Source organism: Hesperophylax consimilis, chromosome 28 (genome assembly GCF_061612785.1).
Source record: "Hesperophylax consimilis isolate HC1 chromosome 28, BYU_Hcon_1.0, whole genome shotgun sequence".
NCBI lineage: Eukaryota > Metazoa > Arthropoda > Insecta > Trichoptera > Limnephilidae > Hesperophylax > Hesperophylax consimilis.
The window spans coordinates 18,539,487-18,553,900 of record NC_142863.1 but is presented as its reverse complement, the minus strand read 5'-3'; the positions used below and the strand labels follow the sequence as shown (position 1 = coordinate 18,553,900).

General features: G+C 41.6%; 1 protein-coding gene across 1 annotated transcript in view; it reads right to left on the bottom strand.

The window, feature by feature from the left end:
• LOC149410300 (uncharacterized) overlaps positions 1-14,414 on the bottom strand; it is a 38,015-nt gene that overhangs the window by 9,948 nt on the left and 13,653 nt on the right. Inside the window, exons 7-11 of the mRNA XM_089648985.1 lie at positions 11,747-11,984; positions 11,525-11,656; positions 10,216-11,396; positions 9,528-9,771; positions 9,153-9,439 (exon numbers count right to left, since the gene is read on the bottom strand). Of these exons, the coding sequence (XP_089505111.1) occupies positions 9,153-9,439; positions 9,528-9,771; positions 10,216-11,396; positions 11,525-11,656; positions 11,747-11,984 (2,082 nt within the window). The remainder of the gene's footprint in view (positions 1-9,152; positions 9,440-9,527; positions 9,772-10,215; positions 11,397-11,524; positions 11,657-11,746; positions 11,985-14,414) is intronic.

The window sequence follows — 14,414 nt, the reverse complement described above, 5'->3', positions numbered from 1 at the left end:
ATTTCAAGCACAAAACTGGTTTTTATTTATTTTGTAAATAATTTTATAAGAAAGCAAAAAAGTTAATCAAGTGAAACTGTCACAGACAATCTTAGCTATAATATTGTATTTTTTAAAAAGTTGTTTCCTTTACGCGTTCATACATTACTACTGAAAAAAAAAAAATTATTAGTTTACATTTATATTTTTTATTGAGTAATTTATTATTTTATTTGTATTCTACTCAAGCGAAACGATAGGAAAACCATCAATTTATCTAAAGCATATTTTTTGGTAATGATAATGTAAACCAATTCGCTATAAAGATTAATCAAAATGGTGATTTGGCATTAAGCTTCGCCTTAAGACACTATCCTGCGGAGATAGATACTGCAACCAGCTATCTCTGGGACAGTGTCTTTGTTCATTGTCTTGTCCACTACACCACTGTTCACAATGGGACAATGGCTCCTGAGCTGGGACAAGAGTGTATTGTACTGTCCTCGTGTGGTCCTGTGACTACTGACGTTATTTGAGGTAAAAAATGTAATTGGAATTTTGGTCTCCGGTTTTTTTTTCAACAAAATACATTTCTAAATCAGTAGTAATTGGACAGCTAGGGTCGATGTGAGGTGTTAGGAGGTTACTCGGATAAGTGACCAATGTGTGGAATTTTTTAATTATTTTTTTTAAATTTAATTAAAATCAAATTTAATAATATAATTATTAAGTTCTGCAAGTATTTTTTGGTTTTTGTTATTGTTACAGATGTATCGGCTTTCAAGGCCATTTTCAAACTGTGGTTTAGCCACGTTTAGACGACTTATTAATATGATTCTATTTTACCCCTCCCAAATTTAAAATGATTTATTATCGGTTAAACCAATTTACTGATAAAAATAATTGTAACAATAGATTTCATATTCTGTGGGGGTAATTTTGAAGTCTGTTTTCCACACATTAATGTTTTCTTAATTGTTTAATAATGATGTAGCAGTTATTAATTTATGTAAATGTGTTATATTGTTTAGGTTTTGTGAATATACTTAGAAGCGGGGAATAAATAATTTTCCTTATGTTATTAATTAATGTTATATTAGGGTCATTGGTTCTTTTATTGATTTCTAATTGTTCAAGTAAATTTAATCTATGGCACTTTCTTTCAATGTGCAAGGGTTTAAGTTCACTGTTGTCAAGCGGGACGTGATTACAATAACAAAAACCAAAAAATACTTGCAGAACTTAATAATTATATTATTAAATTTGATTAACAATAAATAAAAAAAATTAACAATGTGTAGAAGTTTAAAAAAAAAGTTTGAAAAAAAAATGTCAATGGAGACCAAATTTTTTTTACTTCAAATAATGTCAGGAATCATTGGTTAAAGAAAGTCAAATACGCCCCTTAACACCCTGTATATTAATATTATAAAGAATTCCGTAAAAAGAGAAAAACTCAGATTACACTGGTTTTGTCCAAATTTAGAATACAAAACTCTCATAAAGTTGGACCAACACCAAACTACTGCAATATCTGAGTTGTTTTCATTTTTCGGGATTTCTTACAACCGTTGCTCAGAATTTTCGTAAAAAGGGTCCAATAAAAAAAACCGCCATTGATATCGATTTCTTCATTGGTCAAAAACTCCCTTTCCGTACTTCTCCCTATATCTAGGGATTTCTCCCTAGTCCCAAGATTCCTAAACTGTTTTAGCTTGGTTCATGCTTACCTACTTAGTAAAATAGCTTCGTCGGATCGTTTACGATGAAACGTATTTTTTGTGTTGAAGATGGACCATAAGTTGAGTGATGTTTTTAAATTTAAATTAAAATGTTGTTACAGTAATAAACATTATAATACATACAACGCTTTACAAAATGGTAGGCAATCTTTCCGATGGACTAAGGCCCTATTCCCACTACCGTTTAATAATCGGATGAACTAATGGCGTGATATGGAGCTGTTACACACTTATCCGATACGATTAAAGGACATGTCCGACACTTTTTCTCTGATGGATGGCCATCGTAGTACATCCGTTTAAGTTTGTCACGTTATTCATGCTTGTAGCAGTGATGTCATATCGTAAAATTAATAAGATGTCATATCGTAAATCGGTTTCAGGAGAGACGAATAAATCCCCACAAATATTTTGAAATCCACGAGGGGGAGAGGGGTAGAATCTAGGGAATTTCGGAGAGGAATGATACCCCACAACAGGGGCATTTAACTAAGCTTTGGCCTTGAAACTCATTTGTAACCGCCACGCCCACCTCAAAATTCTTATAGAAAACGAATAATATGGCTAAAAGCTCAGATCTCATTGGTGAGAAAAGAAGGATTGGTTTGATATCTCGCTCTCTACCATAATGACTCGTGTAACAGAAAGAGATGACGGAATTTTGCCTTTGACAGTTTCAAATCATTCAAACAAAATGAGTGTGGTTTATTTATACACGCGGGTTGTCATTTGTTGCCGAAATACTATCATTTCCGTCGAAAATATTGCGTGTTAAAGTTGTTCGTGATAAAAATACAATATAAGCCAGTATAGTGTTAGCGAGTTACAAACATATATTCAACACCTACGTAAGTTCAAGTTTAAAGTGAATTGACAGTTATTCGTTCGGTTTTTTGAACAATGCTTCATACTTGGCATATGTCTTCCTCCACAACGTATAAATGTTATTTATTATATCGATAAACTTATTCATGTTATTGATTAGTGTTATCCTGTATTATCTTATTGTTTTGGTGAAATTAAAGATTTTTAAACATATGTAACCATGAGTTCATGAGGCTGAAAAATGTCGGAATTCTTCGTCATACTGTCGGACAATCATGTTTTGGAAATTTTCTTCAGTGTTTTTGCAAATTTCTTGTCATTTTGGGTTTCTTCTTCTCAGATTAACAAGTTTCATCTCAAGGAAATGCACTGTAAAAGTTTATTTTCTTAGTCTGTGGTTAAGTACTGTATAATTCTGTTGTATACAAAAAGCCCGAAGATATCGATCTAGAGAGTGGTATATTTATGGCCCACAATATTATCCAAGCCATGGGTGGCTAAGCGAATTTGGGAGGAAATAATTCCCCACAGTGTGAATGTCGGAAAAAAATTGAACGAAATTCAGAAACTTCCGTACATATTTACTGAATTCGGTTTTTTTATTTTACTTTTCGGTTAATTTTCACAAATTTTAGTAGATTTTATACGAATTTCGGTAGATTTTTGTAGGTTAAATTCGGTAGGTATGACACAGCTGGCTTGTAGTATTTATTTTTGTAATCTTGTAGTTCCGACAAGCGCCCCACTACACTGCGCCATCATAGCGCGACCCGCAACCCGCTTGTTCTATTATTATTGTCAGAAGATTTTTAAAAGTAACTGGGAACGGGCCCTAAGGCCATACAATAAATTATTACAGGCGATATTGCTATTGCGTATTAATATTTCGTCGAACCGTGTCCTAAACAAGGTTTTAAGGCACCAGGACAACAAAAAACAAAGGAAATTTTTGACTTTTTTTTAAATTTAATTTTTTGAAAGATGCACTTGTTAAGAATGCTATCACAAAATGTTTTAAAGAAATTCTAAAAATTGACGGAGATAGATCATTTTATGTGAAACCGTTTGAAACAGTTTGTATGTTGAATTATCCTTCAGCAAAACTTTGAATGCGTTTTTCTCGAAACTTTTTAACACGTTTTTCAACCTGGATGACAACATGTTGAACAAACTATACATGTATACGATTTGCATGCACTATTTACCTTTAGCTACCCCTTTACCCTAGGGGCTCCTAGCCAATGCGTGGCCCATAGGCAGTGGCTTAGACTGCCTATGGGCCACGCATGTCGGGGCCCCTAGGCAATGCACGCCTCGGGGTTCCTTTACCCTAGGGGCCCCTACCCGATGGGGGGCCCCTAGGCAGTTGCCTACACTGTCTTACGCATAATACGGCCCTGGCCATAGTGCCTGGATTTTCAAACAGTTTAAGACTTGGTGCATGCAAATCATATGTTTTTTTTGCGGATTTTTTTTTCCTTTATTTATTTTTTATATTTTATTTATTTATTTATTAAGCCATACACAGTACAATAAGATACAGTTAAGGATATTTTTCGTTATTACATGGTTGTAGTACCTATTACGTATGTCCTTAAAATACCATTACGTAATTTCGCCTAAGATTGTTCTGAAAACTACTAATGATTTTTAGTTAAAATCGATGAATTTAAATTTGATTTAATGTATGAGTAGGTAATAGTTATGAAAGGAAGAAAGTGTGTGGAGGGAAAAAATAAATTGAAATCAAGAATTATAATTTGCTCACGAATTGTAATTGATTGTAAATAAATAGAAGTTTGGAAAAATTAAATGAAAGTATTTTTGAAATATTTATTTATTCATTTATTAACGGACATTGTCCAAATTACAAAATAATAACACGAATACAGTAAAATGAAAAATACAGGAGTAGACAAAGGTACATGAAAGCAAAGACATAAGGCAGATATAATATAAGAAAATAAAGTGACAAGTGGAATCAAGTCAAGACTACGCCGTGGGTCAGGACCACAGGACACTTATAATATTCCGTCACTTGTTTAGCGACTGGCAAAAATCATTCAGACTTATCCAAAAAAGTTAAGGTTTTGACTTGAGTTGACCAGTCTACACATTCTGGACAATGGTGAATAATATCCATAATTTGTCGAATGATGGTTGAGGAAGAGCAGTTCATTATTTCTGAGTCTGTGCGAGGGGATATTGAAGGGAATGAGTTGCAGTAGAGTAGGTGAATCAATAATACCATTTATAATTTTGAAGAAGCAAATGAGGTCATTTCTTTCCCGACGGACTTCCAAAGGCGAGAGGTTTAGAGTTAGTTCAATTTCATCATATGAGTATTTGCCTTTTTCTAATCCTAGCCTCTTAAGAACAGATGTTGAACAGATTCAATGCGTCAAATGTGGACAGAATAAAAAGGAGACCAAATAACACAAGCATATTCAAGATGGGGGCGAACCAAGGAGCAGTAAAGAGTTCTAAGGGTATTTACGTTTTTGAAGTCCAAAGTGATTCTAGTGATGAAACCAAGTATTTTGAGGGATTTTTTAACGATTGCAGTTATGCGATCCCGAAAAGAAAGCTTGAAAAAAAAAATGTCAACAACAGAGTCTGTAGTGGCGTATGGACTTGTTTTTTTAACCAATCTACAGTTTTATTCCTAGATTCATGACATTTTGCACACTGAAATTCTAAATCCACCCAACCTCCTCTCAGAGAATTCTCAAAGCAGAATTTTAATACTTCTTGAGGAAAATTTCCACGTTTATTTTCAAAATAAAATGAAATTTACTGTTCACATCTGATCTTGAAAAACTCAGCGTAAAGCCTTTAGGGGACTTCGGCTAATACCAAATAATAATAAATAAATTTAAAAAAACAGAACAGACAAAATAATAACTGCACAAATAATGTAAGATATTTATTTATTCACCTTAAAATTAAGAAACACACTTTAAAATAATAATAATAATATTTGGCTATTTTCAAAAAATCACCTCAAGGGCGCTGTACAAATATACTTATTGAATAATTAATACTAGAACTACTGACTTAAAATTAGTGACTTACATCTAAGACTCATATCTAGTGACTTACGACTACGGCCTATAACTACTATCTTAATGATATATTTATTTATATATGTACAGGGTGGGGCAAAAGTAATCACCCGATGTTCTTTTGCTGTACTTTTTTTTATGATAAACTTTGGTACCTACTGCTTGTGAAATTTGATTTTTTTTTGGTAAACCGATTAATGTCTTGTCGATTTGTATTCTGCGTTTGTTTACTTCACAAATGTCAAAACCGAATTGACATTTGGCGCCATTTGCAAAAGTCATAGCGTTTTCCAATAGGGTGATTACTTTTGCCCCACCCTGTGGAAACATCCAAGTAACATTAACAATCTAATTTTACTAGCGCCAGAAGAAGAAGGAAGTTCTATGATATTAGGGTGTTTTCATAATTAATTTAGGAGCACGTCATTGTAATTTATATTTGTTATTTTAATTTATCTTTATATGTATTTTTACGCTACATAAATTGAGCTAATAGCTGTCGGTCATGGTAGGAGTATTTAAATACGTTGTCCCGTCGGTAAGCAATCAACATAACCAAATTCCGCAAGACCCTACAAAGAAAAGTTCCGCACTGAACTGCGCTGCAGACAATAACCTTAATATAGTGAACGTAATTTTCTAGGTAGGGTCTTGCAGCAATTGATTTATGTCGATTGCTTACCGACCCGTGAGACGACGGGCTTAGTGTTATTTTATAATAATGAAAACAGTATTTAATAAATAATATACAAATAAGTAGAATATGAAATATAGTAAATATTAAAATAATAAGAATACACTACATAAAAAACATTTTTATTTACTTATTAGGGCTTTTCATAAAACTAGTAGACGAATTACATTACATGGTGCATTCAATTTAACATGATAATAATATTTTTTTATTTCCAGCTGCATGAGTGGGATTTGCAATTCAATTTATTTATATTGGTACATTAATAACTGCTCTCCTACATCTCATCCATAATAATCTTAATATTACAAATCAACCAAAAGCCATAATAAAAACCAGGTCATCAACAAATAAAACACTGAACATTCCGATAACACACACCAAACACGGACAAAGACACTTTCAATACTACGCAACCAAACTTTTTAACAGTATGCCCATTACTTTGAAACAATTAATGACTACAAATACATCTACAAACTTTCTCAAAAAACATGTCGTAGCCTGGATAAAAAATCAAGATATTCACTTTATTCAAAAGATTATAATTCCAAATCAAACATAACTAAAATTAAATTAAGTAAAATTAAATATTATACACGTTCTTCAAGAATTATCCAAAAATACATACACTCACATATAAATCTGTGTTTTCATGTTTAAATATTTGTCTGTGAAAAAAAAATTAACTTTCTACTACAACACGTAAATACCTGTCACACTTAATCACAAACACGTTAACACCTCAGCACAGGTTCTCCTAGTGAGGTGTTCACGTAACATACAATATCACCCACACACAGTTTTACCTATATCAACCTATGTTCTTTATTTTTTATACCTTTTTTCTGTACTTTTTTCTCTGTACTACAATATAAACCACTGTAATCATTTGTAAAATGTGTATTCAAGAATAGACATAAATAAATAAATAAATAGAATATAAAAAAATAAGATAGGAACAAAATGAATCAACGTAATTCACGTACTTACAGCAAATACAAAGCCCGTTTCCACTTCTGTTTAAAAAAACGGACGACTAAAATCGGACGTCGGATTTCCGTTTAAAAATTGGACGGTAAAAACACGAACCTTGCGACTGAAGAACGGGCGGCTTGCGAAATCGGGATGTTGTAGTGGGTCGCATGTCAACAAGTGTGAACAACTTCATACAAACACATGAGCGAGCGAATTGCAACAGATGCACTGAGCTGACGCCGACAAATTGTGTTGTGTAAAGTATGAACAGTTCTCTGTCTCTTGTCTCTGCGGCGACCTTAACGGCCTTAAGAGGAAGCTACAAGCTAAAATGTGTATATTCTTGGTATACTTTATATTGTAGGTAATATGCATTAAAATCGCTTGACAAACGGAGTCTTGAAATGTTCAATTTCAAGCACAAAACTGATTTTTATTTATTTTGTAAATAATTTTATAGGAAAGCAAAAAAGTTAATCAAGTGAAACTGTCACAGATAATCTTAGCTATAATACAGTATTTTTAAAAAATTTGTTTACTTTACGCGTTCATACATTTCTATTGAATACATGTTTTTTTTAGTAATTTACATTTATATTTTTAATTGAGGAATTTATTATTTTATTTGTATTCTACTCAAGCGAAAAGATAGTAAAAGCTTTATTTTATCTTAATCATATTTTGGTATTCATAATGTACACCAATTCGTTATAAAGATTAATTAAAATAGTGATTTAGCATTAAGCTTCGCCTTAATTTTTTGACCGATTTTTAAACGGAAGTGGGAACGTGCCAGAAGAAGTCAAAAAGTTTTGATACTTGCCTAGAGTAAACAGCAAAATCAACAAAGAAAAGTAAGGTATATACAATATAGTAAATATTTAATAATCACAGATTAAATATAATAATGTTAGCTAAACAAAATGTTAGTAAATTATGATTTAAATTTTTGTAACGGACGTACTGCTCCGGTATCGGACGCGGTCGCCCCATATTAAAATCTGCCATTTGCCTTAACTTTGCCTGTCTTTAAATTGAATAAACTGCCTGTAAATGTATGTAAAATTAACCTGTAAACCCTAAATAATGTAGAAATTTGTAAAATTGTTATGTAAATGTAAAATTGTTACAATAAATGAACGTCGGAGCTTGGCTGGAGGTATACGGGCAGAGAAGTATTGTGAGAGCTGGTAAAATCATAATTTAATTCGGGCACGATTGTTAGAACCGTGCCAAAACGTAGTGGGAAGCCGTGCCGTGCGCCATGCGCCGTCATAGCGTCACAAATGACCGGTGGTACGCCGTCATTACGTCCCACGGGCACGGTTCTGAGGATCGTGCCCAAACAAAGAAACTACCGGCCGAGCGGCGGTAGACGGCCCGGGGGGCGCCGCGATAGCGTCGCTACACGGCTCACGGATTCCAGGAATCAAAGAGAAAGTGGGCCCGTGTGAGCGTCCGCGCGCCCGCCGGTGGCCTATAAAACGTGCAACATGCCCTCAAAACGGCAGATAACCAGAAACCACCACCAGCTCAACACCTCTCTCTCTGCTCTGCCTTCTACCTCGCTCCGACTTCTGCTTCTACTCGCCCTCTTTCACTCTGACCCCCGCTTCACCCTGGACCACGGACTTGCCTACCCCTTCGGACCAGACCCGGAATCAGCATCAAGGACGCGAAAACAGCATTCGGACCAGCTACAACGGCATCAGAGACGGCCCCGTTCTACCCCTCCACGCCACTGAAGGAAGACATCTTACGCCTCCACAGATTGGGATCACCGGCCCCTTACAGTCTTATGTGTCACACGATTACGTCTGATACATAAGTGGTCCTTCGAGCCGGATCTTTCTGTGGATAAGATGTCACCTTCACTGCGCTCTGGGAAGAACAGCGCTGGCGGGGATTCATCGCAGGGAAGCGATGATCCCACACCGACCGGGGCGGCCACAGCCGCGCCCCCCGGACTCCGGCCAACCGCCCCCCTGGCCCCCTCTGATCCCCGAGCGGACCCACTGCCTGGTCCCTCCGGCGCATCACCACCACAGACGCCCCCTGCCGCGGCCGACGTCTCGTCAAGAAGCGAGGCTTCCAGCGAGGACACGCTCCGGCAGGCGCAGCTCGAGTTAAGAGCTGAGAGGCGGCGCACCCAGAAGCTGCAGGACGACCACGCCCGACAGATGGCAGAACTTGTCGCCATGCTGAAGGGCCTTACGCGGACCGCTTCACCTGCAGCCTGGCAACCCGACGGAGCCTATCCCGGAAGCCAGCCATCTAGCGGCCCCGGGCAAGCTCAGAGCTACGCACCCGAGGCGCACACCACTGGCCCACGGGTGGGCCTGCCACAGACTGCGGCCCCCTCTAGCGGCCCCAGTCACAGCCTTGCCTACACAGTGGGGGGAGAGCCCACTGTTCCGCAAGCTACAACACCACGGGTGGGTCTTCCACAGACTGCGGCGCCCCCGAGCGGCCCCAGTTACAGCCTTGCCTACACAGTGGGGGGAGAGCCCACTGTTTGGCAAGCTACAGAACCACGGGTGGAATACCTACCGACGCCGACGCCGGCGCCCCCGGGCGTACCTACTCAGAGCTACGCACCCGAGGCGCACACCACTGGCCCACGGGTGGGCCTGCCACAGACTGCGGCGCCCTCTAGCGGCCCCAGTCACAGCCTTGCCTACACAGTGGGGGGAGAACCCACTGTTCCGCAAGCTACAGCACCACGGGTGGGTCTTCCACAGACTGCGGCGCCCCCGAGCGGCCCCAGTTACAGCCTTACCTACACAGTGGGGGGAGAGCCCACTGTTTGGCAAGCTACAAAACCACGGGTGGAATACCTACCGACGCCGACGCCGGCGCCCCCGGGCGTACCTACTCAGAGCTACGCAGCGGAGGCGCAAACCACTGGCCCACGGGTGGGCCTGCTACAGACTGCAGCGCCCTCTAGCGGATCCAGTCGCAGCCTTGCCTACACAGTGGGGGAAGAGCCCACTGTTCCGCAAGCTACAGAACCACGAGCGAACTACCAACTGACGGCGGCGCCATCTAGCGGCTTCACCCACGGCTTCGGGTATGCAGCGGAGGCGCGAACCACTGCGCCGCAGCTGGATTACAGACCAACGCCAGCGTCCCCGGGCGTACCTACTCAGGGGTACGCAGCGGAGGCGCAAACCACTGGCCCACGGGTGGGCCTGCCACAGACTGCGGCGCCCTCTAGCGGCCCCCGTCACAGCCTTGTTTACGCAGTGGGGGGAGATCCCACTGTTCTGCAAGCTACAGCGCCGTGGCTGGATTTCCAACCGACGCCGACGCCGGCGCCTCCGAGCGTACCTAGTGAGAGCTACGCAGCGGAGGCGCAAACCACTGGCCTTCCGCAGACTGCGGCGCCCCCTTGCGGCCCCGGTCACAGCCTTACGTACACAGTGGGGGGAGAGCCCACTGTGCCACAAACTACAGCCCAGCCTATAGATGTTTTCGGGAGCTCGCGCCGCGCCTCGAGGGCTCACACCGGGACGGAGAGAAACCATGCTGCGGATCCACTCACGGACGGCGCTTCCCCAGGCGCCGCGACGCTGCGAGGTGGACCAGAGCCGCAGTACGGCTATCCCGGTGTGACCCGCGGGCCCGCCCAGTTCCCAGCATTTGCCCCGAGCGGAAACTCGCCATCGCAGCCCCCCGCTGACGGATATGGGGCCTGCAACCGAGCGGATGAGGCAGCGAGGCAGACACGAGACTGGGTGCATCAAGGGAGTGTCCCTCTCGTCCAGGTGACGGCCATGTTCGCCGACGCCCTCCGGCAGTCCCAGGCCGGTGGCACACCTCGCTACCATCCCAAAGATGAGCGGATGGCATCCCTCATCGCCCAGCAGTCCAGCGCAAAGGACTTGCCGGCCTACGCTGGCGACGCCATAGAGTGGCAAGCCTGGAAGGCGCGATTCCTCCAGTCGACAGCCACCTGCGGGATGACGGCGGCCGAGAATCTGATGCGGCTGCAGCGTGCCCTGAAGGGAAAGGCACGAGAAGCCGTCAGCCCTCTCCTCCTGGACCCGGCGCAGGTGCCGGAAATTATGGATGTCCTGGAGCACCGCTTTGGGGGCGCGCACTCTGTCGCGGCTGTCATGTTCGATAGGATAAAGCGGCTGACCCGACTACAAGAGGACGCATCGACCGAGCTTCTGGTGGAGTTCTCGGGCACGGTGCAGAACATCGTGGCTTCGCTGGGGAACCTGCGGGGTGATTACCTCTCTAACCCGGCCCTCCTCAGCGAGATCGTCTCGAAGATGCCGTTAGCCCTACGCCTCTTGTGGTTGGGTAAGGTGGCCGACCAGACGCACGCGGCCACCGTGGTGCAGCCTGCCGCGTTCCTGAAGCGGCTGACCAACGCGGTGCCGCGGTCGGGCCTCACCGAAAAAAGCCGAGCAGCGCGGCCGAGCAGCTCGGTCGAACATCAGCGGGCCGCCCGCCAGCTCGGGACAACACTGAGGATGGTTTGTCCGGACACCGCCCCACCAGCCTCGCTGCCAACGCCCTGGACCATGCCGCCGGGGACCATGCCGCCGGGGACCATAACGCCGGGAACCATACCGCCGGGGACCATGCCACCGGGGACCATGCCACCGGAAATGCCGCCGGGGACCATGTCGCAGCACGCCGCTTGCAAAGAGTGTAGCCGAGCTCCACGGGGGGAGTGTAACGGACGTACTGCTCCGGTATCGGACGCGGTCGCCCCATATTAAAATCTGCCATTTGCCTTAACTTTGCCTGTCTTTAAATTGAATAAACTGCCTGTAAATGTATGTAAAATTAACCTGTAAACCCTAAATAATGTAGAAATTTGTAAAATTGTTATGTAAATGTAAAATTGTTACAATAAATGAACGTCGGAGCTTGGCTGGAGGTATACGGGCAGAGAAGTATTGTGAGAGCTGGTAAAATCATAATTTAATTCGGGCACGATTGTTAGAACCGTGCCAAAACGTAGTGGGAAGCCGTGCCGTGCGCCATGCGCCGTCATAGCGTCACAAATGACCGGTGGTACGCCGTCATTACGTCCCACGGGCACGGTTCTGAGGATCGTGCCCAAACAAAGAAACTACCGGCCGAGCGGCGGTAGACGGCCCGGGGGGCGCCGCGATAGCGTCGCTACACGGCTCACGGATTCCAGGAATCAAAGAGAAAGTGGGCCCGTGTGAGCGTCCGCGCGCCCGCCAAAAATATTGCTCAAAACGGCAGATAACCAGAAACCACCACCAGCTCAACACCTCTCTCTCTGCTCTGCCTTCTACCTCGCTCCGACTTCTGCTTCTACTCGCCCTCTTTCACTCTGACCCCCGCTTCACCCTGGACCACGGACTTGCCTACCCCTTCGGACCAGACCCGGAATCAGCATCAAGGACGCGAAAACAGCATTCGGACCAGCTACAACGGCATCAGAGACGGCCCCGTTCTACCCCTCCACGCCACTGAAGGAAGACATCTTACGCCTCCACAGATTGGGATCACCGGCCCCTTACAGTCTTATGTGTCACACGATTACGTCTGATACAATTTTATTATGGAATAAATGGAAATATCAACATAACTGATTTTTTTTCTAAAACTATGTAGCTCTCAGACTGGGAATGAATAAACTAGTTTGTTTTCGAATAATTAACAAAGAACAACTCAGGAAGTCTCGTGGTACGATTTGGTACTCGGAACATTATTATATTAGCTTTGTTAAGTCAGTGGCATCCAAAGATATTATAATACAGGGATGCATCCTTTGAACCATTTGTTTAAAATTTTTGAAACAAATGTTAAATTAAATTTGATATTGAATTACTTTTAAAAAAATGGGTAATTATTAACGAAACTAAACCAATTACTTACATAAAATAAATAGATTTTTCGCTAAATAATTCGCCCAGGAAACATATAATGTCTGCGCATTGAAATCTTTGTAATAAAGTATTACACGACTTTGCATGAACTGTGAATACTAACTAAAAACACAAACACCCTCAGCATAAAATAGAAGCCCAGTGTTGCCATAGATTAATCAAGGGCGGATCCAGCTTTGGCGCCAGGGGGGGGGGTCACGTAGTCGTGGTCAAGTTTTTTTTTTTTTTTTTAAAGAAAGACAAACATTCCCGGGTTACGAATAACCCAACAATAACTCCTACCACCACCACAGAAAGCCGAAAATGCTTGCTTGTGTTGTGATGGAGGACTTAGGTCCGGTCAGTTACAGTTACAAGAAGTTATAATTTAATTTTGATAATAATATATACAAGTAATGTATTGTAGGTATTGTTGGATATGGTAACACTAGGTATATCATTAAGATTGTCTTTTGCTCCGCAAGCCCGGGCGGCGTAGGCTCGTGTAATGTCAATTGTCAACCAATACAGTACAGATTACAATTATTAATCGTGTTCTTATTTCACCACAATATAACATTGTGTCAGGTGTGTCTTCAACATAGTATTGTGTGTAGGAATCTTGCAACTTTTTGAATTTCCTTTTCCTCGTTGTAGTTATTCGCCATCATATATAAAAGAAATGATTGCTTAAAACGTTTCCACTCGCCAACCATATCCGTAGCATTCTGCATTTGCAGAATTTGACTCGACATTATTATTGTAACACTTTGCTTGTCACGACAAAATAGACAAATAATAACAGCTTGTTGACCGTTATTTCTTTGCTTCCTGGTAAAGAATTTGAATCGTTCCACTGTAATATTCACTGTAGGTATGAAGTGTCTATCCAGTCTATCGAAGAGTAGAATAATGCCTTCCAGCGTGCTCTTCTCAATAGTGAGGCCGAATGAATTAAAAATTTGAACTCCTTTAGGACCAATCGTGTGCAGCAAATGTTATTAATAAATGTAAGTACTGTACTTCCATATTTAAGAGGAATATAAACGCTGGAAATATTTCGATTCTTGTGCTTTATAAATTTTAAAACCGAGCGCCTTGCACCGTCATATTTTGGCCTGATTAATAATTGGCCGTAAATGTTAAAAACAGAAACATTAGGATTAGAAAGGATTGGACCGATAATAGGCCACATGCATCTCATTTAAAAAAAAATCCGGTTTAGGCAAATTTATTATTTATTTATTATTGGATAATTTGTATAGCGCCG